The sequence below is a fragment of the Anopheles merus genome, chromosome X, assembly GCF_017562075.2.
Source record: "Anopheles merus strain MAF chromosome X, AmerM5.1, whole genome shotgun sequence".
NCBI lineage: Eukaryota > Metazoa > Arthropoda > Insecta > Diptera > Culicidae > Anopheles > Anopheles merus.
This window is the reverse complement of record NC_054081.1, coordinates 10348799-10374866: the sequence shown is the minus strand read 5'-3', so window position 1 is coordinate 10374866 and position 26068 is coordinate 10348799. Positions and strand designations below refer to the sequence as shown.

Sequence of the window (26068 nt, the reverse complement as noted above, 5' to 3'; positions counted from 1 at the left end):
TCGGAGTCAACCGGAGTTGAAATCGTCCGGAGTTGAAGTCATCCGGAGTACAAGTCGTCTGAAGTCGTCTGGAGTCGTCCGGAGTCGGAGTTGTCGGAAACTCGGGCCGACGCACCTCTCCGAAACGAGTCATTCAGACCTGGAGTCACCTGAAGTTGAAATCAGAGTCGGTTGGAGTCGACCAGAGTTGACCGGAGTCACCTAGAGTCGAAGTAACCCAATATCCGAGTAGTACGGTTTCGTCTGGAGTCGTACGGAGTCGGCCGGAGTCACCCAGATTCGGAGTCAACCGTAGTCGGAATCGTCCAGAGTAGAGGTCAACCGGTCGGAGTCGTCCGGAGTCGGAGTAATCGGAGACTCTGGACGACGCACCACTCCGGAACGAATCACTCCCTCCTGAAGTTGAAGTCAGAGTCGGCTGGAGTCGACCAGAGTAGGCAAGAGTTACCTGGAGTCGAAGTCACCCAAAGTCAAAGTAGTACGGAGTCGTCAGGAGTCGGCCGGAGACAGCCGGTGCAATGTTTTGGTGGTTAGGTATTTCAGCTCCGACTTCGACTTCATAAAGGAGAAAAAAACAAACACCACCAAATGCTACGTTCACGGAGCCCTACGCTCTAAATCGACCCCCAAATCGACGGTAAGTAATTCTTTCGTATTACTTCATACCCACACTCTCCATGACATTAAAGTCGACCTACCATTTGATCGGCAAAGAAGAAACACAACCACTGCCCGCCGTATTTCGCCGTCTTAATTATAGTACCATTTATTTCAGTGAATCAACCGATCGTTGCGAACCGACCGGCGAGGAAATACAATACTAAAGAGCTACTTAATAATCTCCAATCGCAAGCCGCGACTGCGTTTGCCGGCAATGCAACCTGCAACGTCTGAAAGAAACTTAAAACAAAAATGGGAGGGATAAGGCCTCCGGACAGGGATTTAGAATATCCTACACGCTAGCGTGGCTGAATGTGGCTCACCACGGCAGTGCAAAACGCCAAGACGGCCGACGTACGTACTATTCCTTACAATACTAGCATAAAAGAGCAAGAGATAGAGGAGACACAGAGGAGGAGGACCTATCTGCGGCAAAAAGGCGTGAACTTCTAACCAGATGGTAGAAGCTAGGCTCAAATGTGGCAGAAGGCAGGAAAGAGTATGTCGACAGTGATAAGAATGAAGGGAAAAGGAAAATACCGTCCCACTGTTGGGCTACGCGCCATCGGCAGCAGTGGATTGGGATGGTGTAGTGGTGACAAATAATAAATATGGCAGAGATGAGGTTAGCTAACCAAAACCACACTAACGAGCGGACCACACGTTAACGTTCTGATGAAGGTGGATGGTGGTGGTGGGGGCGATGGGAGCGAGTAAGGATGGAGATGTTCACTTCCGGAACAGCAGTTGCCGCTGCTGGTCCGGGCTGAGCTTGGCGAACATGCGCTGGGAGGACGCCTGCGGGATGCCGTGGTTCAGGGCGAGCACCTTCGTGATGATGTTGAAATCCTCCGCCGAGCGGGACGTGATGCCGGACTGGAAGAGCAGATTCTGCAGATTCTGGCTGTCGGTGAGTGACTGCTGCTGTCCGTTGAATGCAAGCGGTTGGGATGGACGGAACGGTGCCTGCTGCTGCTGCTGCTGCTGCTGCGGTGGTGGACCTCCGTTGAGCCCGAAGTTACCGGTGAACGGCGGCTCCTGTCGGAAGACGCGATTGCGCTGCTGGAGCGGTGGCAGCTGCTGCTGATCGAAGGGGCTCGGGCCGAGCAGTAGCGGCGGCAGCACTGGGAACAGATTGAACGGCTGGAACGGTTTGAGCGGCAGGGCCTGGTCGCGGGATAGCTGCGGCGGCTGGCTTAGTGCCTTCACCTGCTCGACGGAGGTCGTCGTCTGGACTCCCTGCTGCTGCTGCTGCTGCTGGGGCGGCTGTTGGGGCTGGAAGTCGACAGCTTCCTTGAAGGGAAGCTGCTGCTCCACCGAGATCGGGATCGGTTTGCCGCCCGGCAGGCTGACGCTCGGTATGAACTGTACCGCGGGCCCAGGCCGTGGCAGCTCCTGGACGAAGGTAGGCTGCGGTGCTAGCGGGAGTTGCGGCTGCTGCTGCTGCTGCTGCAGTGGCAGCGGTTGCGGCTTGAACGGCGGCAGCTGTTGTTGGGAGGGTGGCGGCTGCTGGAACTGTTGCTGCTGCTGCTGGAACTGCTGCTGCTGCTGGCGGAAGAGCCGCTGCTCCTGCTCGAACCGCTGTATGCGCAGCCGCGTCTCCTCCTCGAGCCGCTGCTTCTGCTGCTGGAGCTGCTGCTGCTGCTGGTGTATGATGGCCTGCTCCTGCTGCAGCTTCGCCCGCAGCAGCTGCTCCTGGGCACGCTGCTGGTTCTGGAGCGCTATCAGCTGCTGCTCGAGCTGGTGCGTCTTTTCCTCCAGGGCGCGCGTGCTCAGCCCGATCCCTGCGGCCGGCTTGAGCGGCGCGAGCAGCGCTTGCGTGGACGGCACTGGCTGGAGCGGCGCCAGCAGTGGCACCGCCGGGGCGGCCGGCAGTATCACCGGCGAGGGCTTAAAGTCGGTCCCGGCGGCTGGCTGCTGCTGCTGCTGCTTCGGTGGCGTTTGCAGCAGCGGTATCACGTTCCGCGGCACGCCCAGCTGATCCTGCTGGACGGTGAAGGCGGCCACGAGCGGTGCCTGGAATATCTTCACGTCCTCCGACTTCACCTGCTCGATGTTCTCGCCGTCCTCGTTGTGGGTGGGCGCGGGCGTCGTCGGTACCGGGGCGAGGGTCGTGGACACCGGTTCGGGCTGCTGGGTGGTGCTGGTCGGTGCCACCGTCGTGCCGGGCGGGCTGTCCGAACCGACCACCGGCACGATCTCGTTTTCCGACTCGAGCTTCGGCAGGACGGGTGACGCCTTCGGTTTCGCGATGATGATCGTCTTGATGATCTCGTTCGCATCGCCCGACCCGATCGCTACCGCGCCCGTGTCCCGCTGCTCCACCTCGCCCTCGATCGTGTCGTCCTCCCGGGCGTTCGCGACGTACGTCTGGAAGTTGGGGACGGGCGGGGCCGGCGCCCCGTCCGCCACCGTGCTCTCCTCGAGCAGCTCGTCCAGGATGGTGGTGGCGAAGTTTTCCTCCGTCGTGTTCGCGTCGCCCAGCGGCTGCTGCTGGTCCTGCTTTTCCTCCTCCTGGCGCTCCTTCAGGTGGCGCAGCGCCCGCAGCAGCGCCTTGCGCAGGGCCGGATCAATGTTGAGCTTCCGGTCGGCCGCACCCTCCTCCCTAGCCACCACAGCGAGGACCGCGGCCAGCAGCACCATCGCCAGGAAAAGTCGCCGGAACAGCTGGGGTGAGCCAAAAAAAAAATGAAATAAAAAAAACAAAACGGTGAGAAAAACGGTGCGAGACAGAGCTGAGATAAAAATGCGATGACGCAAACTAAGTGTGGGTGCCGAAATCGCAAATGGCACGCTGCTCTCACGCCGGCAGCAATTGAATATCTCGCTTTTCGCCGCCATCAAGCGTGAAATTGGCCGCGCGAGGGGAAGCGAAGCTGAATAATGCCCCAACCGCTTGCCTGCCGTAGCGCATCCGGAACCCCAGCGCTGCGCATTATTTGTGAGTCTGTGTGTGTGTGTTTACAGAAATCTTACACACCACTTTTCCAAGTCCGAGTTGCGTGTAGTTCGTGACTTTTTTATGCCTTGTTGTTGTTGTTGTTGTTTTTTTTTCGGCCATGTTGCTCAACGGAAAACGAAATCCCCATGTTTCCCATGTGACCCAAGCGCAAGGTGCGCATCCCACCGGGAGGAATATACGGGCAATGAATGAATATATGGGAACAAAACGGCATGTTTTTGGAGATGCGTGGCACACGAAAGACGTTCTCGTAATTAGATATTGGGTTGCTGCAACGCAACCAACCTGCTGTGAGGTTATATCATTGATCCGCCAAGAAGATGAAGGCATTGCTATTTCCTCAAGAATCTATAGATAAGGACTGCTCGGAACTGTTAGGTAACTATCGACAGAACTTAATGTATTGTTTACTTTGATTGGGTCGCAATCACATCCTACTCAAGTTTGCATTTTCAGTTTGTGTCTTTTCTTATCAAAATGAGATTTAAACGATCCAAGGTGCCAAGATCCCACCACAAAATAGGTCCTACTTGACCCTAATGGGTACTTGAGAAGCGATTCGACCCACAACACTCCAAAGTATTGGAGTGAGTGACTTAACAGAGATCCTCTTGCAGTTATCGCTCCATAAACGGAGCCAAAACGCACCGGCTCCATTATACGCATTTCAGCTGATTAGGTTTGACTTAATCTGACAGCTATCGCTTGATACTGGCGCCCCAGGCTTATCTTCTTGTTGAACGCTTTCCTGAAAGCGAGTCCAAAAAAAAAAAGGTAATAGAATACCCTCTTCACACCGAAAAGTTACGGCCTGCTTGTAAGCGAACAGCCCAGGCAGCACACTGCACATCATCTTCAAACTGACAACAACAACAACAACAAAAGTACAGGAAATGTTAATCCGCCCCATTAAGCCGTCAGCTAATCAAGGTTTTGGGCACGCTGTGTAATCTGCTTGCATAAAGCGGAGCCTACCGGGAGCTGCCGCATGGGAGCGTGACGTGATACTTTTTGGTCGCCAGTCATTGTGTCGGGCCGGCGCTGGTCGGAACTACATACAACACTGTTTTTTTTTAGACTGTAGCATCTGTTTAAACATGACATTGATGCTGACAATCAGTAAAATAATGGAGTACGGAACGATTTCAGTAAAACGATCTCCAAAAATTCATAAATCTCGAGGGATCCATAAATCCAAAAAAAAACTCATTAATCTCCAGAGATTCATGAATCTTTGGAGATGTATAATTTTCAAAATATTGAATTTGCGCAATCCCGTGGTATAGTGTTTAACTCGTACGACTTAACAACATGCCCGACCAGGCCTTGCATGAACCGTCTCCCCGTAGTTAGGATATACTATCCGGCTGCATGGAATATCCAAGAAGTTTTGAAGGACTGTATGGACTGACATGACCACGTAGGTCGTTACGTCAAGAATAAGCATCAGAAGAAGCTCAAGCTTTTTGAATCTGTTGAGTTTTGTGAATTCCTTGAGATTCTTGAATTCCTAGAGATACGTGAAACCTTTGAGATTTAAGACTTGTTTTCAACTGATACTCAGATTTATTGGGTCATTTCAAAGATTCAATTCAAATTCACACTCCACACTCAATTGTACGCGTGCGGATGATCTAGCAGATTGCTCTTTTGCGTCCGACGGTCATCCGCACACTTTAGTGAATGGAGTGTGCGGCATAGGTCTCGCAGAATACAACAATTCTACAACAATCTGCAACTTGCGATACTCGATGTACGTGAACCCTCTAAATTTGACAGCTCTACGTGTGTTTTTGAATAATAGTTAAAGAGCATGCTAGATTGATGTTGGTACGATACATGCACATGTTTTACCAGTGAAAAAAATGGATTTCATAATTCTGTTTGACCCTACAAACCGGTAGTTTACACTATTTTGCCACAGGAATTCGCTAACGACACGAAAATTCGAGATTGCTATTGTGCTCGGTCTCGAACGGAATTAAATACTGTAATCCCAAGGCATGTTCGGAACCTTCCAGTATCTTACTATTTTCTCAAACACTTCCGAGAATGGGCGGCAAAACAAAACCAAAATAAAATTGGCCTACCAAATCCGCTCTGACGGCTGTTTGCAGTTTGGGTGTTGTGGCAGACAGTGCCGCATTAAAATTAAATTATTACCGCCAGCGAGACCAAACAGTGCGATAGGAGAGCGGGAGAGAGCGTGCGGCCATCAGCTGGGATACATTCGCAAAAAAATATAGCCTCAGCGATGTCAAACTCGTTTAACACCAAGGGGGCTAAAATGCTACTTAAAATGCTGGATAGGTTTGTTTCCAGTCTGTTCAATGCTGGATAAGTTACAAAGGATTCAAGTCCTTACTAACCGTTACTTCCTTTCTATCAAGCTTCATAGAAATCCCCATTAATTATGGCGATCTAAAATCAGAACCATTAGCCCACCAGTAGTCTAGTCTAGTCACCTTGGTGCTGTCTGATGGAAGCCTTGAGATCGTTTGTAACATCCTATCAAAGCTGATTTCTAAATGTTTTGCAGAAGTATTATTGTCTAGAATCTAAGCTGCAATCATACCTAAAGATGCCAAGAAAGTGACAGAGCTTGCGTTTTTTATTCCTTTTGGTCGAGTGATTTTGTGAATTTATCGGAAGATTTTTCTAACAGAAATAGGTCTTTTGGTCACCAAGTATCTTGATTGCTGTCTAAAAAAAAGATAATAATAGTCCAAACCCACACAAAGCATGTGTCAGATAATTCAGGACATTTACGATATGGTATGAATTTGAAACAAAAACACCAGTCGTTTGTTTAAACAATGGTTTAGTGGTTTCAAAGGTTTTGGGACGACGGATGCTCTCAGAAATAGTAGCGAAATTTGCCAACTTGAAAATTTCTTCCTATTTCAGGTGTCCGGAATTTGGTCTCAAGTGGTCGTGGGCCACACCAAAAGACATCGCGGGCCGCCAGTTTGACAGCTCTGGTGTAGACGATCAAAACAGGGGTGAGAAGGCTATATTTTTTGTGTGAAACAGTGTCATTGAATCCACGCGGGTGAGATGCTTTTTTGTGTGTGTAACAGTGTCGTTGATTCCGGGTTCCAGTACGGCAGGCAAGAGCTTACTGATTGTGGATTCGTACCACGGTTGGTGACTGGAGGCTGGGTTTGTCCTCTCATCTTTCGGCTGCCAAGCCAATGCAATCCAGTGCGTAAGTACATTGGCTTACCAACATCAATCAGTACGTTTCAATACATCACGGGGTTTTTTTTGCGAGTTTAACGAGCGCCCCGCTCACAGTAGACGTCGTAGATTAGGGTTTTCATGTTTTTTGAAAGCGGTGTTGGTTGATTCAAATGCGAGAAATCAAAAATCGTAACCCAATACTTTCTTGTGGCGGGGTACCGCTCGAAACCGAAGAAATTCCCAGCAAACTACTTGCTCCCCGCGGCTTCGCTTTGTTTAGGCACGCCACACCGAACACAATCGTTCAGCCCCTGCGTAAGCTCGGCCGCACCGTTACAGCGCTGTTGCAAGCGGATGTGGTTTGGCAGTTTGCGGCGAAGGGGGCGATAAATTATCACTAGCGCCATCTGGGCATCCATCCTCATCACCATCCATAAAGTTTCACCCGCCGGGGACTGCAAAAAGATGACGCGATGTGCGAAAACAGCTCCATTACCGTGGAGTACCGTCACAACAAGACACGGTAAGAGGAGATGGTGGCCTCAGGATGGGGCCACCGATGTTCACATACCATCAACAGTGAACTTTGACCACTCGTACTCAAAAAGAGAGAGAGAGAGAGAGCGAGAGAGAGCGAGAAGAGAGACCGGGTAGGTTAAAGAAAGTCAAACAGTCAGTCAGTGATAAACCCAACTGCCATCGGCAGTGATACACCATGCGGCGAAGGTGTACCTGAACGAGGACCTATTGATTGTATTCAAATTTATATCCCCCCCTCCTTCTCCCGTTTCCATACGCTCTCCACCTGCTCGGCGCATAATGTTTTACGTAAGCAGAGCTCATCTTTCGGCCCGGTTCGACATCAGCGAACGGAAAAATCGACATCATTCACCATCCCGCTACGATGTACAGATTTCTTTTCCTTGCCTGCTTTCTAGCTACTGCACAGCTGTGGGTTGCGCTGCTCTGTGGCAAAGCAAGCTTCATCTGGCTTCTCTGGCACTGAAGAAGCTGCATCGCCCCTGGGAAGAAGGTAACGTGTTGGTAAATTTGGAACCGCAGCAGCAGCAGCAGCAGCATCACACACGAGCTCCTGCAATACCACGGCTGCTGCTGTTGTTACGATCAAATTTCTGGTAGTCGATGGTTTGAAGCCCCTTCCCCCACGGCCGGCACAGGAGATACAGTATCAACTTTCTCCCCGAGTCCCGCCCGGCGGCACGATAGCGTCGTACGATTGATGATTACGTTTATCTTCCTGGATTAAATGGTTGGCGCAATCGATGAACGCTTCCTCGGCTTTACCGCTACTTCCGGGTCGGCGGGGACATTGCGACCCAAGGCACGACATTGCATTGGTTAACCCGCTAGGTATATGCAATGTTCCAGGTCGGCCCGAACACCGTACACCTGCGCCCTGCTTAATCCTTCCTGCCGTTTCGGCGCAGCGCGGCTCTGTCAACATTGTAAACAGCACAATTGAGTAGCGGTGGATGTGAATGCTGTCATAATTACGCTATTATTTACAATCGGTCGATGCCGAGTGCCCGTCGCTCACCTTACAAACAACGATACTTACTACCATACAACCATGCAACGATGCCTGGTGCGATGATTGTTGCTTGCGGAACTGGTTTTGAAGCCTGTGACGTATTTTCACTGGTCCAATATAAATATTCACCCGTTCAATTTTTGACACCTCTTTTTACATAGAGGCAGGTTTGCGTACACTGCGCGCAATTAAAATAGCACCATCATGTTATTTTTTGCAATTATTGCAGATTTACCATGTCGATTAAGATTGTTTTAGTTGAGAATGTTAAAACAACCCGTTTTACTCCATTCGAGCAAATTACTTCAGTATATTCGTTTAGGTTATGATTCAGTTTCTATTGGAAAAAATGCGTTTGCTCAAAAATTAGTAAAATTGATAGTTTTTGGTCTATAAATATGGTAGGGCTATTCTCTTCTATATTACAACCATGAGGGCGCATGAAGAATCTTTTAGGAGAGTATAACAATGAGAAATGTCCCAAATTCAGCAACCTCACAGCCACAATTTTGAGCAAAAACAAGGCTTTAATGACAGATAAGAGAAGAATAAATACAAAAGTCGTGTACCAGTTAACAATAGATTATCAAAATCGTGCATGATTGCCATTTCCAATGCTCAAAACAGGGTTGTTTCTAAATTCTACAACAAATCAAACAAACAATACAGTAAATAGCAAAGTAAATGATGATTGATGGAGTGCTAAATCGTATTAATGTTTTGGAAAGTATTTTTCTAACAAAAAAGACTGTAAAAATGTTCTTCTTCTTGATGAAATTAAGCTCAAAATTGGTGATTATCAGGTGCGGCAATATCACTGTTGAAGTTGATAAACGGGAACAAAATTTTGAAGTTGATCCAAAGCTCCTACAGTACATCCATGGCGGTGGAAAGTGTTATTTTTTATAATAAATTGCAATTGGAGATTGATGTAAATGCATAAAACTTCAGAAAAAGGAACCAAAGTACTTAAAATTATCTAAGTCAAACAGTTTCACACACACACATAGGCCTGGGAACAGTTTTAAAGTGTAAAAATGTGGTTAGAAGCTTGCACATCATTACTTTACAGCTAGATTGTTGACAAACATATTGCAGAGATCAAGTGCTATTCAGTTCTGACATCCAATGAAAAATCATTAGATTACCCTTGTTTGTTGTTTACTGTTTTTTTTTGTATGAAAATTGATAAAAACATACAGATATGGAATACTAAAATCTCCTGTTGGTTAACATTTGGAGCAGATCGAGTATCACTCGCAATAATTTATATTTTGCCCATGAATTAACCAGGTAATTTGTACATTCTGAACTAAAACAACCTGAACCAGCATGGTAATTCTACAAAAATTGCAACAACTACAAAAAAGAAACACTTGGTGGTGTTATTTTTATTTCGCGCAGTGTATGTATACTACATTATCTGACACAAAGTGTCATTGGGACCATCTTTTTTGAATTTACAAAATTGAATTAACACTTCAAAATTCACCAAACAAAAGTTTTTTGTTTTTAAATTTTTGTTCTGATTGGATTGGACCTGTTTGCGCTTCATACTGTGTCAAAGTCAATTTGTTGCGCGACAAAATATGCAACACACGTCGCAAAATGACAGAATGAATGACCCTAGATTGCTGCTCCTATTAGTGCAGATACCACCATTGCCACTTCTAGAAATGTTGGGCGCCTTAACACCCGAGCTTGGGTCGTGCGTTTCCGCGTGTCAGTGCCGCCGCCGAAGAAGCAGGTGAGATAACGGCAAGAGGCAGCGCCGCAATTAGTTGTCTATCGGTAGATGTTACACCGTATCTCTTCGCACCCGTACGGTAATCTACTTGCACTGGGCGCATGAATGTGTGTTGTTGCGCATTAGGCTTCAGATCAGGCTTGTCTGCTGCTGCTGCTGCTTGGGGAGATGCACGCGTGCGTCTTTTGTTTTATTTTTGCTGTCCCGCGAAGCAGACGCAGAGCCTCCGAAACTATGTTTTGCGATCAAGCGCTCCCTCTCCTTGGCGTTAGATAATTCACCCATTAGGTAATAAATCACAGTTCACGTCACACTTTGTACGTGTCGATGGGTGTATTGATGCTTCATTACTGCCATTTATTCGTTCGCCGGTATGCGCTTTTTTTTACGCGTTCGCACACGGTTCCACACGTCCAGCGATACAAACATGTTTGCGATACCACCGTGGGTGTGTGTCGTCCGGCCAAATTGGGCGGGGGCGGGGAGGCAATTTCTCCCGCGGATCGTGTCCGGCGTCAAATGTCAAAGCAACAGCCTGCACTTTTTCACATGTGCCGGCCACAAGCCCGTTGGCGCTGGGTGCTGCTCAACCCTTCGTGACCGTTATTATCATAATTCACAGCCCGAGCGCGGGGGAGCAGAGGTTTGGGCACAAACAGTGGCAACGTTTCTAGCGGTCCTGGGGCTTTGCTGTTCCGTTGATTGATTTTGATTTATTGTGCGCACCGCGCTTACGTCACCAAAGCAAACCGGGCGCGCACGGCCACAAGAAGGAACACAGCGCCATCTGGTCACGTACGGACACGAGCGTCACGGCGCCGTCCACCACCAACGTTACCATCACTAATTTTTAACGAGCTGTTTATGATCCACGTGCGTTCCACCGAGCGCCCGGGGGAAGATGCGCCGCCTCGGGCGTGCGTCCGCAGCGGGCGGTCGCAGTAATGCGGCAGCATTGGGGCGCGGTGGGACGGCAACACAACACTCAGCAAGCAGCAACCAAAACCAAGCGTTCGGGTGCATACCAGGGGGGGGGGGGGGGGGGGGATGAGTGAGAGAATGCGATTCGCACATAAATATTTAGACGCCACGAGGCACAGCATCTTCCGCCAACGGCGGCGGCGCATCGGGGCGCATCTCATTGGGAGAGGAAAATAAAAGCAGTAACATGAAGCAAATAATAAAAAAACAACAAAACACACTGCCACACACAGGGACGTTATGAAATGTTGGCATTGTGGTAAAAGACAAACACGAAGCAATCCACGCGTAGTTACGCACCGGCACACGGTCGGGCTCAAACGGTTTTGTTTTTGCCATTAAATGTGGAATTCGATTTGTCTCTGCGCAATGCGCACTGGGCACAGGTGAAAGTGAACGAAAGTTCTCGACCGAACCGAAATGGCACGAGTTTATAAACCACTCGATGAGTAGATGTGTATTGCAAAGTTTTTTTTATTTTCATTGTGTCTCTATGTTCCCAAATACATTCAGTCGCTGTCGCTAAATGTTGGCTCTGAGGTATCCAGTTTTGACTGCAAGTCAGCAATTTTTTGACTCATGATGTAGGAATCATGAGAAAATTGACAAGGCATTTAAGCAGCTTTACGACATTTGTGCTTTATATCACAAAAACAGCTTTATATTTTGAATCGTCTTAAATTAAATTAAATCAATTACCGATAAAATTAAAAATCACAGCCAGCTTCAAACTCCGGTCATGCATCATGTGCCTTAATTTCTTCATATCCAGTCCCTGACCATGCCGCTTTTTAATTCTACATAATTGCCATGATGCACTTTAATCAATTAAAAATGTATCAAACCCCTGGCTAGACCCTGATGTCACGATAAATAAATGTTTTCTGTCGTACTGTCGGTCCAAGAAGACACCGACACTCAGAATTGGATGTTAGGACCTTAAAAGATGTTACGTTTTTTTTAAACTAAAAAAGTGTTGTGTATGTGTGTATGTATATGAGTGTGGACATCATTGGCGAATCTTTTGAGGCCATCTGGAATTTCAATCAAAACGCCCGTATTTTGAAATATGAGCTCAAAAATGTCCGGAATATGAATCAAAAGATCGTTGCACTTTCATGAGTTTTTGCAATGTTTCGAGTAAAATTATTGCAGATCTTTTTTTTTTTGTAAAAATTTGTAGATTTGCTTCAGATAAGTGAGTTATGCAGAGGACCGATTAAGTTTGATTCAGTGAGAACATACTACAATCAGACTTTAGGTAAAATTTCATAAACTTGTAGTCAAAACTTGATGCCTTTAGAGGCATGAAATTGATTCATTAGAGGCAAAAATGGATGCGCACTAGCACAAACTGATGCCTTGGAGACAAAAATTGTGACCAATTGGTGCCTTAGCGACAAACATAGGTGAGCTGCAGGCATAACCTAGCGACAATGACAGCTGAAAGTAAACGAATGTTGTAATGGCTGTAGTTGTTGTTTTTCAAACTTGAAAATCCAACCGCGTTGGAAAGTGTTTCAGAAGAGCGGCCAAACGAAACGCTTTCGGCAATTGATTGGAGCTGCCTGACGAGCGAGCTTGATTAAAGTCGCTTTAGTTGTTGTTTTTGACGTCATCTCCATGCACAAAGGTCGTAATTTGAAACCGATCGAATGGTACTTTAACTATCTTCCTTAATTAATCGTATGTTTGTTGACGGGGGAGGCAACATCGAGAGAGCGAACGAGACTCTTTTGGTGGGAATAAGTTAGGATGGGTTGGGAAGGACAAGTAGACAACAAAACACACAAAAAAGAAAACGGCTGAAACAGCTCAAACCCCATTAATGTACCGCGTGTGTCGTCCACAGACTCGGCGGGGGTTTTCTACGGGACCTTGGGCGAGAGTTCCCGGATCGACTCGGATAGCAAAGGGAAGGGTACAGATGCGCTTTACGAGCTTCATTGTCAGCTCTGCCCACTGCCGGGAGGTCGTCCGGGTCGTCGCGGAGCATCCCCGGTAGCTCTACCGGTGGGACCTGCTCGCTGTGCAATGAGGCCTGCCTTGTGCCGCACGATATTGCTTATTTAGTCGTCGGCTGATGTTTGACATTTAGCGATGGTTTGTGCGCGTGACCCGACCACGTTTGCTCTAGCACCTTCCTTCCTTCCACCTTCAGCCTTCACCATCGTGCAGAGGAGTACAGCACTTGAGCGCAATCGGCTGTTTAAGCTGCTCGATGCTAGAAAGCGCACCAAACAAAGCCGCAAACGCTTTATCGTTAGCTTTCTTTCTCTTTCCATCTCTGTTGCTCACTGTTGGCTCTCCCTTTACGGTTTGTAACGCATCTTCAACAGCTTCAACTACCGGTCAAGCGGGAATCGAATGCTGCACTGTCAAAAACTGTCAACCCGCTCCACACGAACATCTCAAACAGCCGGATCTTTCGTAATTTCGTCGCCTACTGCCTGTCCGTCCGGCCCCTGGGCACGCCGCCAATGGCCCGGTAATCGGTGTCGTCTTCAGTCGTGGGGAAACTTTCTCCCGAAGCCATCCGGGAGACGGGTAAAGATCTTCGCCCTGTCCAGCTGTTTCGCCCTTTCCACCTGGGAAGTCTAAAATCCTGGCACTGGCGTGTTCGAAACGAAGCGTGCTTTCCCTACCGCTCCCGGGAGGTTCTCGGTCCGGGTCGGGGCACATTTTAATGCTAATTCGGTATGTCCATACATGGATGTGCCGGGTGGGAGGAGGTGAAGACTCCTCTTGAATGGGATGTTATTTTTTTACTTACGTTTACTGTTCCAAGTACCGAGGTAAATGGTACGATGGAACAGGCGCGTCAGGCACTAGCAAAGCTCGACGGTGAATGGTTACGCGTTACGGAGTAACATGCGAAGACATAGGGGAAGGTTGGTACAGACGGACACATTAAGACACAATATAGTGACCTTACTTTTCACTCATATTTTGTCTAAAATCGTGTTGAGACTTTTAAGTTTCAATCAAATTAAGCGCAGCTTCGAACACATTGTTGGATGCAGAATCTAAGGCATTATTGAAATCTCGGCCAATAACACTGGACGTTCTTCCAGTTTACAGATGTAAGGAACCTCTCTTTAGGAACTCACTCAAGTCCTCGATCCCAGCAAGTTTGGTGGCCTTGTTAATAGGTCCTTCAGGACATTAAAAATTAATCTTTTTGATCTTTGTAATCCTATGGAATGGCCTATCTATCCTGAATGATGTCTCTTATTTTGTTTATTGAAGTAGTCCAAGTCTTAACAAGATATTGAATTTCGTGAAGTGCCTCATCAGCGTCGAGTGAGGAATAGCATAACGCATGGCTGCTATTTTGACTAGGATTCTCGCATCATTCAATGCTCTCTCTAGTTGCTGGATGGTTTATCTCCTCCGACTACTCTTACTTAAGGTATTTGATGACATCTGTTCATGACCAATTGATATAAGAGGTAAAAATAAATAAAAAATGATGTCCATTCTTTGGTTATACTATAAAAAATCCAAATTTTGTAGTGCTTTCATTGTCATTCTTTCTCCAGTTTTTACCTTAAAAACCAAGACAGCTCATTCGGTTAATAAACTTGCCTGAAAATATCAACATATCATGTTATGCAGCATGAGGTCCGTAATAACCAATTTTTCAGATAGCTTGTCCAAAAATATTTTGAGATATGTAGCGATACCTTCAGTTTGAACGCTGGATGTTTGAGTAGCTCAATAATGAACATCAACAACGTGTATTTATGGCAAGACTGTCCATCTTTGCCTACCTTCCCCTGCATGTGTACTGACCTTGCGTGGAACGAAGCTCGGAACGGAACGGCTCGCAAGATGCAACTTTGATCTTCACTGTATTCTAATCGGAAAGTAAGATTCTAGCAGGCAAAAAAAGGCGTGGAAAGTCGCTTTCTCACGGTCACAACCTCCACCATTTCAACGGAGCCACTTTGCTGGACATCTCTGACCGATCGGACGCTCTTTCTTTTCTTCGCGCGGTCGTTGACTTTAAGCCCAGCGGCTTAGGAGACACCACTCAAGCTACCCTTTTTTTGTTTTTGGACACTCCTTTTCAGGGTGAAACTCAGCACTTTCGTTCGCGCAGGGTAGAGGCAGGTGTAGGTACCACTGCACAGAAAAGAAAAATGCCCGCCCGGACCGGTTCAAGGTCGGTTGAAATCAAATTCGTTCCGCTTCGATTTAGTGCGGTTGCTTGCTGTGCATGTGATACGTGCAACGAGCGAAGAAAAATGGGGACGCGGTGCCACGCTTCTTCTCCGCCGGCAGCTATCTATTTCCACTTTAAGCCTCAAACTGCGACCTCAAACACACACACACACACACACACACACAGCGGCTCCGCTTATAATAGCCATATTTTCATCATTATCGATCAAACAAATAGTTTCGTGCAAGGCTTTCCAGTTGGAAAGCGGGGGGCTCGAAATGGGGGAAATTTTCCAATTCCATGCCGCTGCAAAAGCAGTTGTAAAGCTGTTTCGGTTGTTTGTCAATTTAAAAAAAAAAATCCCTTCTTGAGTTGCGTTTGTGCTGCCTGACCTAACATTCTACCACTCGCTGCTAGACATTCTTTCCCACGGGCACTGGTGAAAAGCAGCAGCAAAAACTTGCACTGCTCAACGAAGCGGCCCAACAGACCCATTCGAAAACTACCCAAACTTTCTCCCAAAACGCCCCTTCTCAAATGCAATGCGGCACCAGAATAGCCGAATGAAATCGAAACAAGCTTGGGTACGTACTCCCGATTTAGAACGGTTGCTTTGCCCGGTGGAAATGGATTGTCATCGTGATGTTTCGTTTTCTTGCCTTTCGATGTCTGTTTTTTTTAAACAACCCCAACAACATGATTTTAAAAAACCATTTTCATCCCCCGGCACCACCATGTTGGGTTGTATCGTTTGTGTTCAGCCATCCAGTGCATTCTTAAGCTCATCTGCTGGCATCAACCGCTCTCAAGCTTTATTCAACGATTCAACGCTGGAAGTGTAATTGGCCGCATGCGGTGCGCACGCATTTTCACACCCCATCCAGCAAAACAGACGCATTCTCATACCACACCTGGCAGACGTGATGCTGAGTGGTTGGCGGCGGTATTATTGCTTCTTTGCCTAACAACAACAGCACCAAAAATGGCACCCCTTAACAATCGCGGCACGCGAACACAAGAGCATCGGTGTGTGCCGCGTGCTCATACGTCACAATTGTGGCGAGCGCAACCGAAAAAAAAGCCGTTGTGCGTTACGCGTTACGACACTGGGCGCACAAAGCTTCCTGACCTTTCGCTTCGCGAGTCACGCTAATTATGCTATCATTTTTTTTTTTTTTTGCTCAGAGAGATGCCGCTCTCTTTCTCTCATTTATATGTGAGTAAGTAAGTGAAAACAATCGCCCGTAACCATCAATCATTTGCTGGAGCCTGTGCTGGATGGATCATAACAAAAAAAAGAGTAGGGGGCTTAAGTTTGATAGCAAAGTGTTTGGTGCTTGGATGCCGATGCCGGAGAATGGATGAATTATATGGAAAATAATAAATAAAAAATAAAAATAATTTATCGGGCCATTAGATCATTAGTTGTGCCAGTCGTTACAGATAACGTTCACGCGCGAAATGAAGCGAATTTAGCTATTATTGTGATGTTTTCAACTGTTACACTTTTAATGTCATCTCACTATATCTCATACTCTACGATTGATGTAGGTATCTGCACTGCATTCTTAGCACGATCGCCTTTGAAAGCTTTAAAGGAGAAAAAACGTTGACGTGAAAGTAAATTCTTGGTCTAAAAGGTCATATTACCAAATAAAGATCCAATGTCTGTAACAAATATAAATGCTATTTTGCTGCGAAATTTGCCGGCATATTGAAGTAATGACAAATTATTGGGAGGTGAAGGGCTTGCATAATCAATAAAATAATAAACGCAAGCATTTATAAAGAACATTTACTGGATGAGAAGAAATATTGCCATATCGGAACGGCTTGTTGAGGAATAAATAAATAAATAAATAATATGCCCTAACAAATGATTTTCGCCTATTATCAAGGATCACAATGGCTCAGCAAAGAACTGACCAGCAGTCGTTATAGTCGGGAAGTGTTGAAATGGTACAGTTAAATACAGCATTATAATTGTGCTCAGTTTTGGCCTAAAGTACAATATTTAGCAATAATTTATCAAAACATGAAAAAACAACATAAAACTTCTAAAACGCCTTTACAAAATAAGAAAAAATCTAGATAAAATGTTGTACCGGTAGTGCGGAATCTAACGACAGACATCAAAGGATAAGTTGTTGCATTTATCAGTACAGCAAAGATTTATGATTATTTTATATTTTTCATTGAAATGTCAATAAAATTCCTTTTGTTTGATATCAAAATAATGTTTCTACATTAGAAATTGATTGTTTTACAGCCTTTACTAAGTGACTTTTTCGGAATTCTTCGCATGTAATAAACAAGCGTTATTAACGCTGCAAATGATTGTTATAGGCTTATTAGATGATGGAAAGTACTGTCACCATGCTTTAGTATTGTTCTGACATATCCCAACTGACAGATAACTACTGGTCTAGAAATCGGAATTCGACATGCTCATTTCCAAGGTGCTACGGAGAGGATTGTCATGTCAAAGTCGATAGAAGTAGGGGAAAGCGGGGCAAAATGGACCGGTGAAGGATTTAAAGTCTGTATTTCATTGGTTAAAACACTTTACACTATTATTTTTATGTCAGTCTTTTTCATGAAAAACAATCATAAGTTGACATATTAATAACAAGTATATATATAAAACATTAATTTGCATGTTTCAAATGTATTTAGACAAATGCTGGAATATTTCAATAATTCACGTGTTTTCAGTAATTTATCTTGTCGATGTAGTACAGTTTTATTTATATAAAGCTAGTATATTGTAGCGACCTCAGCTTAAAGCTCAACATCTCATCATGTTGCTAGTGTCAAAACAGACCGACCATTTTGCCCCAAGCTGGAATGACCATTGAAAACATTAACTTTTAAAACTTTACATTAAATTAAAATGATCATTGTTTAAATAAATAAACTAAATAAATAAATAAATTTAAATAAATATCATGTTCCTGCATATACATTCTTTATTTTTCTCTAATTCAATGTTAAATTCATACGAAAGCTTATTTTCGAGACGGTGAAAATTGCATCGTTTTGAGCACATATTTTATTTGCTCATTTATTCACTTATTTCGAAATCTTAGGTTATGAAACGTTCACGGTGGGCTTTAAACATTGTATTTTATGTTTTTCGATCATTAGAAGTTACATTATAAACTTGTAAATTTGTCAATAATGCAGGTGACCCCTTCGCCCCAGGTTCCCCTGTTTGAATTTATTGTTGGTGTTTGATAAAAATAATTTAAATGATAAACAATGCTTGATTGCTTGTGATAAAGCTCGAGAAATCAAACAAATTGAAGAAAAATGTGAAAACTGACAGAAAAACTCTCATTTGTGCTAGAGTCTGAGTTTGACAGAAAAAAATCAATAGAGGATGGCAGAATTTTTCATCATGTAATAAGACTATCATTGGTTTTTACAAACACATTGGATTTTGGCTTTTTTCTTTATTTTAGGCATTTTTTTTGCTATTTTGCCACTACAGGAACAGAGAACAGGCATGTCTGTATGGTGTTCATACAGTCAAAAAATTAAAATATATCTGTCCCACTACCAATTGCACCACTGTTGGTATATTTATCATATTGAAAATATGCTTTCCGTTCCTCTAATTTCTGCACCAAAAAATACTGTCGTTATTACTGAAAACTTGGTTACGGAACGCTCTGCTGCATTAATCCCACCATTTCACGCATATATCTACCCTAATCCTTTTATTTTACTATAGAAGGTAAAGAGAGCGAGGGGTATTTCATTGGCTATTCATAGTTATTTCTGTTTCGCTCTTTCTCCTTTACAATACACAGCACTCTTTGCCTCTGACTCCTCACCAACGGCAACGGAAATGCAAAAGCAATTTAAAGCAGCGCCGAGCGGTGTGCATCCACTCAGTGCGCTCCATTAGAAGCAGCACGGGAAGAATGTGTAGCCTCCCGGACAGCTCAGCCCCACTCCCAGGCCGGTGTGAAGCAAGGTGAACTAAAAACGAAAGACGAACCAGCGCATCCCCGGCATGAGAGGGGAAACGGGAACCCAGGGCAGCAAATCGGTGGAGCAAGAAATGAAAGTGAACTGTCTTTCGGCCATTGCAGCCTTCTAAGCACCGAGACGCGTCGATTCTCGTCTAGTTCTTTGACCGACGAAAAATGCGATACAAAATGGGGAAGCGATAAATTAGTGAGAAGAAACCAAAACAGAAACAGAAAACACACAAAAACGCTGGGGTTAGTCTTTCTTAGTTTTTTTTTTTTCAAAGTAGGGTTACAGTACGCTGCAGTGAAAATCCGACCGAACCGGCTGCTAGTTGCTGTCGCCCCGTACGCCGACGACGATTCTAAGTGATGCAGCAAAGTCGGGACTGGCTCGAGCAGAGGCTGTTTTCTTTGTTTTTTTCCTTTTTTTTTATTTTGGTTCGTCTTTTTAATCAATCCATTAAAAGGGCTTCGCTTGCCTGTGGCAAGGGTTAAGCGTTGCTGTTCCCTCCATCGCTGCAGCCTGGGGTGCATCGGTACTAACGGTGTGTGTCTGTCTCCCGCATTCCGCAACGTCACGAAAGAGTCATTTGGGTATTTTCCCTTTTTTTTTGGTTTCACATTTACAAATACACCCTTCATACCTAGCTGTTGGGGGTTGGCGCATCAGCGGTCGGGGTTTGCCCGTTCGCAAATGTCAACCGCAAGCAAATTGCTGCGGTTCGGCCCGTCCCAAATTATTTTCACGCAGGGTGGGGGAGTAAAAGCTGATCATTTCCATCACCTGCGCTGCTACACGTACGAAACGGAAGCCAGCGGAATGAACATACTTCCGTGTGTGAGAAAACGTGTGGTGTGGCAAGCAGAACGGGAGGAAATGGAATTGGAAAAAGCAGTTGTAATGTAGCGCGAGATTGATCAACACCACAGCCGTCGGGAAATCGCTTGGCCAATGGTGTAGTGTGCGGTCACCCACGATCGTGATTACCTTTGGCACTGATTTTCTTCGCAACAGGGCGAGCGAGAGGCAGTGGAGGAGAAACGGAGGGTCACACAACGAACAAACAAAGAATGCGCCTCCGGAGAGTGTCAGCACAAGTGAGTTCAGCTCATTTTAAGTCCAGGTTCGTCACTTGCACTCAAATCTTTCGTATTGTCTTTCAATTTTGAACTTACCATTTTTGTAATTTTTTTGTTTTTGCTCTATTTTCTTTTCGCTTTGTTGTTTCCGGTTCGCCTCTAGCAACTGCTGCTAGCGGCACGCTTGCTGCGTTCAAGGTTGAGCACGTTGATGTGCTATTTGAGCCCGTGGAAACGACCGTTGAGGATGAGGGGATGCTGCTGCGACAGAGTTTTGGTTTTTAGTTCGTGCGCTGCAACAATTTTGATACACTTAGCACTCTTTTTTTTCTCTCTCTCACACACATACACACGCACTGTCACTGCGGAAAAGGGTTTTTGTTTATTCGTTCTTATTTGTGGGTTTTTTTCTTCGCTTCTCCTGTCATTAGAACGATTCCACCAGGCGTAGCCTACTTCTTTGCCACTCAAATTGCGCAGCACGGCACGACACACACTCTCACGGTGGTAACTATTCAAATGAGAGGTAAAAATACACACACACACACACACAAGCACACCCACTCCCAAACAGTGCACTGAAATGACAACGCTGGCCCGAGAAGGGCCCGGAAAACGTGTTCGCTTTTCGGCGGCGTGAATCTGTGGCGATCGCTTCGGCGCGCAGTTTCCGTTGCTTGCACGGCGAACGTCTACGTTCGACTGAAACGGTTGCGCTGGTGGGCGCGAGATTTTGTTGCGCTTGCGGGGTGCTATTCCCAGCCTCTGCCCCGGTCGTTGCATCCGCGCGCACGGTTAACGCGGCGCGCTGCGGGAGCAACACGGCGTGCCGCGAGCACGGGCAGTCGGTGCGCTTTGGCCGTGGAGCGCCGGCCAGACAGAGAGGGCTTGCTCGAAACCGTCGGCAAGCTGCCGAACCGGTCAGTATTTCGGAAGGATTCGGTGGGGCGAGGAGGGAGCGGGCGAGTGCAGTGGGGTTTCACGGATAGAGCGCAGCATCTGCTTGGGCACCCGCCCGAATGGAAGGCTCCTAATTAAGCGCGGCGGAATCACGTGTGTCGCTTTGGGTGTGGTTCAGCTGTCGGATGTGGTTGGGATTGATTCACGATCTGCCGTTTGTTTGAGTGTTTTTTTGTTGTTGTTTTGGTTGTTGGGTGAGGGATTTTTTCTTTTGTCTGTATGGCTCAGCCCACGCACTACGCGGACCAACGCAACGCATTCTTCCGGACGTATGTTGTTGCGATGAACTTCATTTAAAGTGAACTATAAGCCCCAATAGAGCGTGTGCTAATTGATAGAAATACAGTACTGACGAGTTGATCGACAGTGTTTTTTTTGCACTAGCTCTGGCTTTTGGTTAGTTGCTGGAGATTTTAAATCATTTTTTTCTCTTTCAAACCACTAATACAAAATGAATTTGACAACCATATAATCCAACAGCAGGTTCGTCGCTTGTGTGCAAATTTTGTATTCTTTCGTTTTATTACGTTAATAATGAGGGGTTTGCGATACTGGCCCGCTTTATTACATGAAGTTTGACAGTTGGCGGCTGAAACCATGTAAACGCTCCATACAAAACCACACGCCTCAGATTTTGAGCCAAAATTCTGCCGAAACCAAAAGTAAGCAAACGCCAATTCAAGCTCATTGAATTGAAATTTATGGCTGTAGCTCGATTGATATATTTAAAAAAAATATATTAAAGTTACTTTTATTAATTTCAAACAGAAAATAAGAAAAACATACGATTTTAAAATGCATCTTTGTTTGTACACAAATGATGAATTCGAAAATGGAAGAACCAATTTTTTAAAAATGGATATTACCCGGCTGATGAATATTGCCCCACTAACAGGCTGACATTGCAGCCTGTTGGCTTGATATAAAAACGGGAGAATATTGATATTTTGTTTGTATAAAATGGTTAAAAAAGCAAACTTAAATCTTCTCAATGCTTTTCATAAATTTTTTCTTGCTTTATTTTGCCTTTTTTTTTTCATTGTTGTAAGTAATTGTGTAACATTTCTGATCAATGGGAAAAGCTATCGATTTACGATCATGATCGAATGATTGCAAAACCAAGTACATTGCAGCCTGGCATGACGAGTTTAATCCGTTCCAGTGGCTCACTTGTTATATGGAAAACTCGTTATGCGGGAGGCTCTTGTCCATACAATAAGTACGAAACGTGAAATAATTGGTACCAGCACCACAAATATCACCATAAAACTAATATTAATTATTGCAACATTTGTAGTGCACTATTTGCCTTTATAAATGATGCATTTGCTTAATAGCTTGAAATGTTTTAATGGTTTCTTTAATATCCTAAAAAAACAGACAAACTCTATTGTTTCCCAAAAGTCATTTGCTCCTAGAGCTAGCAACACGAGGAAATAACATACAAGGGTGTTTAATTGGTTTTTGTCAAGCAAGTGTTTGTTGTTCAGACACTAAATATGTTCTAGTTGACAGTTTCCTCCAAAAAAAAGAATTTATATTCATTTACCAGTTGATCTAGAAAAATATAAAAACAACACTGATATCCCAAATAAATTTAAAAATGTATGGTAAACTTATCATAAAGCTCATAAGATTAAAAAAAATAAAATGCAGGCTAAAATGCCACTGAAAATAGTAGCACGGGCCACAGTTTTTACATGAAATTATATTATACAAAATTCAAAATGTTGGCAGATCTTTTCATTTTATTTTGGGTTTGTAAGTTACGGGTTTGTAAACTTTTAGGTTAAAAATTAAAAAAAAATAGCTGTAGCATATTATTTTCAATTGATTGTAGGCCTCTGATATTTCCAACATTTGCATAATTTTATGGCAACTAACAAAATTCAGTACGCAAAAATAATGTGCAAAATCAGGCCATGACTAACGCGTTGGTTCCAACACAGAGCAGTAAATTTTGTAAAATAAAGTTAATATCGGTGTCATTTTGATTATCAATATTTTTGAGCTAGAATTGAAGTAGCGAATTCTTACTTTTGATGCTGTCTAATGTAAATTACTACACGTCGTTCAGTCCAGTTCAGGGTTATATAGGGGGGGTACTCGTTATGAAGTGTTCCACTGCGACTTAAAAGGTTCCATATGCGACTGAAAAATTAAACCCATGTTAGTATTGATTATTCTGATTGTTAAATTTCAGGGTTTTTTTTTTTGTAAAAACCATCGAAAATCAAGCCCCACATGGCTCAGCAGCGGGTTCGTCGCCTGTACTCTCGTTCTTAAGTTTTTTGTTTTGTTCCAATTAAGCAGCCCCGAGAGGCGAGAAACAATTACAATTTTCACTTCAACGCAACGGTCCATAATCATCCACTTTGCGTGCGTGCTGAAAAGAAAAACGAATAAAAAAAGTACTAACCATCTATCTACCCAGTCACACACCTAACAGTTCTGACGAAAGTGCAGCCGCGCATCAAACGCAGCATAATGGTCGATTGCGTGGCCTACGCGCTTAGTAGTGCCGGTGGCCGGTGGCCGAGATCATTTCTAATTATGCGCAAAAAAAAAAAAAAAAAAACGGCCCGCGCGCGCCAGATGTTACCCACGAGTGTGCTGTGCTGTATGTCGATGGCGGCGTGGAATGTGTAAATGGTTCACTTTCGTTCCCAACAATGTTGTTGCGCCCAGCAAGGCAGTGTTGTACTGTGACGGCTCGCTATATTAATCATTTTTGTGCGTTTTTTTGCTTTGTTTGTGTTGCTCTGTTGTCGATTGTCTGTCCACTGTGCCGCTTTAAATGGCGTCGCCTTCCTCACTGTCCCCTCTTTTTTGTTTTGTTTTATGCCGAACGATTTCCAATCGCAACCCTTTGCGCCACATTGAGCCGTTCAGTGTCGTGAAATAGTTTTTGCATGACAACAACATCATCATCATCTTCTTGTCAGGTGTTGGATGACAGGAAAGCAGTGGACAAAAAAAAATGAACACACAATCATTCATACACATTTTACAATGGCGTTCAAATACTCGTTAGTGTATACACGCATACTTACAGCACAGCGGAGTGTACGAGTCTGCGAAGAGATCGATATGCTACACCGCAGTGCGCTTCCAAACATCCAAACCGACGTAAGGGGTCCGTCTCCAAACGTTGTCAGCTCCGGCTTATGATTGATGAAGGTGTAAGGCGAGGTAGAGGGCGCACATGTGAGCCCGCATCGCAGCGCATGGCCGCGTGTGAAGGAATGTGAACAATTTCGATTTCGGCAGCAGGCACTTTCGGTTTCATGGGCGCGCGCGCAGGAAGGAAGCGGATAAAGCGGGATGAGCCAGTACGATAACTTCACCCTGTGCCGATGTCACCCAGCCGCGGAGCAGCACTCCGTTGATGCTGGGTGACATAAGAGGTAAAGGATTTCACGATTTCACGATTTCACTTTCAATCCCAGCGCTAAGCTGGAGGAGACAGGCTTAGGTAGGTTAAAGCGATGAGGTTTCATCTGTACATTCCGGCATACAGGGTGACATCTCCTGCGCCGAAATGACAGGTTGCCAGCTGTTGTAGCCAGCGTTACCTGCTTTAACGCTGGCAAATCGGAGCCAGAACTCTCCATTAAAAAAAAAACCAAAGAACGAAAGGTCATCCCAGTTCATCCCGTAGTGAAGTTGAGATTAGACAAGATTAGGGGCTGCCTGTAAAGCTACCAGTCTACATCATCATTGGCATTGCTGTCCGAAGAAAGCAGACAGCTTCTTCACTATTTCATTTCCATTTCATTGCTGCTGGACGCTTCTAGCTTAAGGCAGAATTTAAGTTGGATGCGTCATTCGTATCCCCTCTTTAAAGATGAGTTTTGTTGTGGCATCGACGCTAAGGCTTCCCCCTAAGAATGGTCCGCCAGAAAGACGGAGTTCAGCTAAGCCTGATCGATGGGTTCGGAGCGCTTCCAGCATGATGCGATAATTTATAATCATTTTAATTGATCTAAGCTTATCGAGATGCCTCGGCGCAATGCCTCTCGTTCTCTTAGTTCTTGCTGAACGGGTTTCTTGTTTGTTTCTAATCGTAAACTGGCTCCAATAGGAATCAAAGATGACAATTGTAGCAGGCGGAACGCGCAGTCACGCAAGAGTGTTTTTCAAGTTGGAAAAATGTTCGCCCCATGAGTATGGCGTGTACCACCACACCGTGAACTGTGTAGGTCCTACTCGTGCTGGCAAGCGGTGTTAAAATTGAACCATCGAGAGTATCGAATCGAATTAAAGCCTCCCCCAGCGTCATCCCCCCCCCATACCCTCACTCCCTTTGCAGTGAAGGTGCAGAAAAGGGATGGGTAGCGTTAAACTTTCACTCGGCGGCTTCCTAGGCCTGCTGCTTTGTGAAAATAATATTGCTTTTCGAAGATGACCGTGCTTCGGTCGGTTCCTCCCTTGCTTCGTCAGGCTGGTGCGGCAATGAAACGATGCTGCACACGCCGACCGATCCGACCGATGGAATGTAAAACGGTGCCCGAGGGGCCGAAGTGTGCGAACGTGTGGAGGGTGTTGCGGGCAGGAACGCAACTCCGAGCCCAATTAATGTCCGGTGGAGGGTGGGGGGGTTTTTTCGGGGTTCCACATACTGCGCTCCCTCACCAGCGTAAGCGGATTTTTTGTTTTTTTGGGGGGACGGTTGGGTAAGATCCCTCGTGAAGCCTCCCGGAGCCCTTCTTCGGATGTGTTGGGATTAACGCGGATATCTTCCCACGTCCACTGCTCACCAAACTCTTACACTTACACGCGACGAATTCGCATA

General features: G+C 45.4%; 1 protein-coding gene across 1 annotated transcript; it reads right to left on the bottom strand.

Annotated features, from left to right (window-relative positions):
• Positions 1 to 699: 699 nt before the first annotated feature.
• Positions 700 to 21084, bottom strand: LOC121598600 (transcription factor SPT20 homolog). The gene is made up of 2 exons (XM_041925657.1): positions 20410 to 21084; positions 700 to 3327 (listed from the first exon to the last, which is right to left on the bottom strand). Exons 1-2 carry the CDS (start codon positions 20410 to 20412, stop codon positions 1390 to 1392), a joined length of 1941 nt encoding a protein of 646 aa, XP_041781591.1. The 5' UTR covers positions 20413 to 21084; the 3' UTR covers positions 700 to 1389.
• Between the last annotated feature and the right edge of the window lie 4984 nt (positions 21085 to 26068).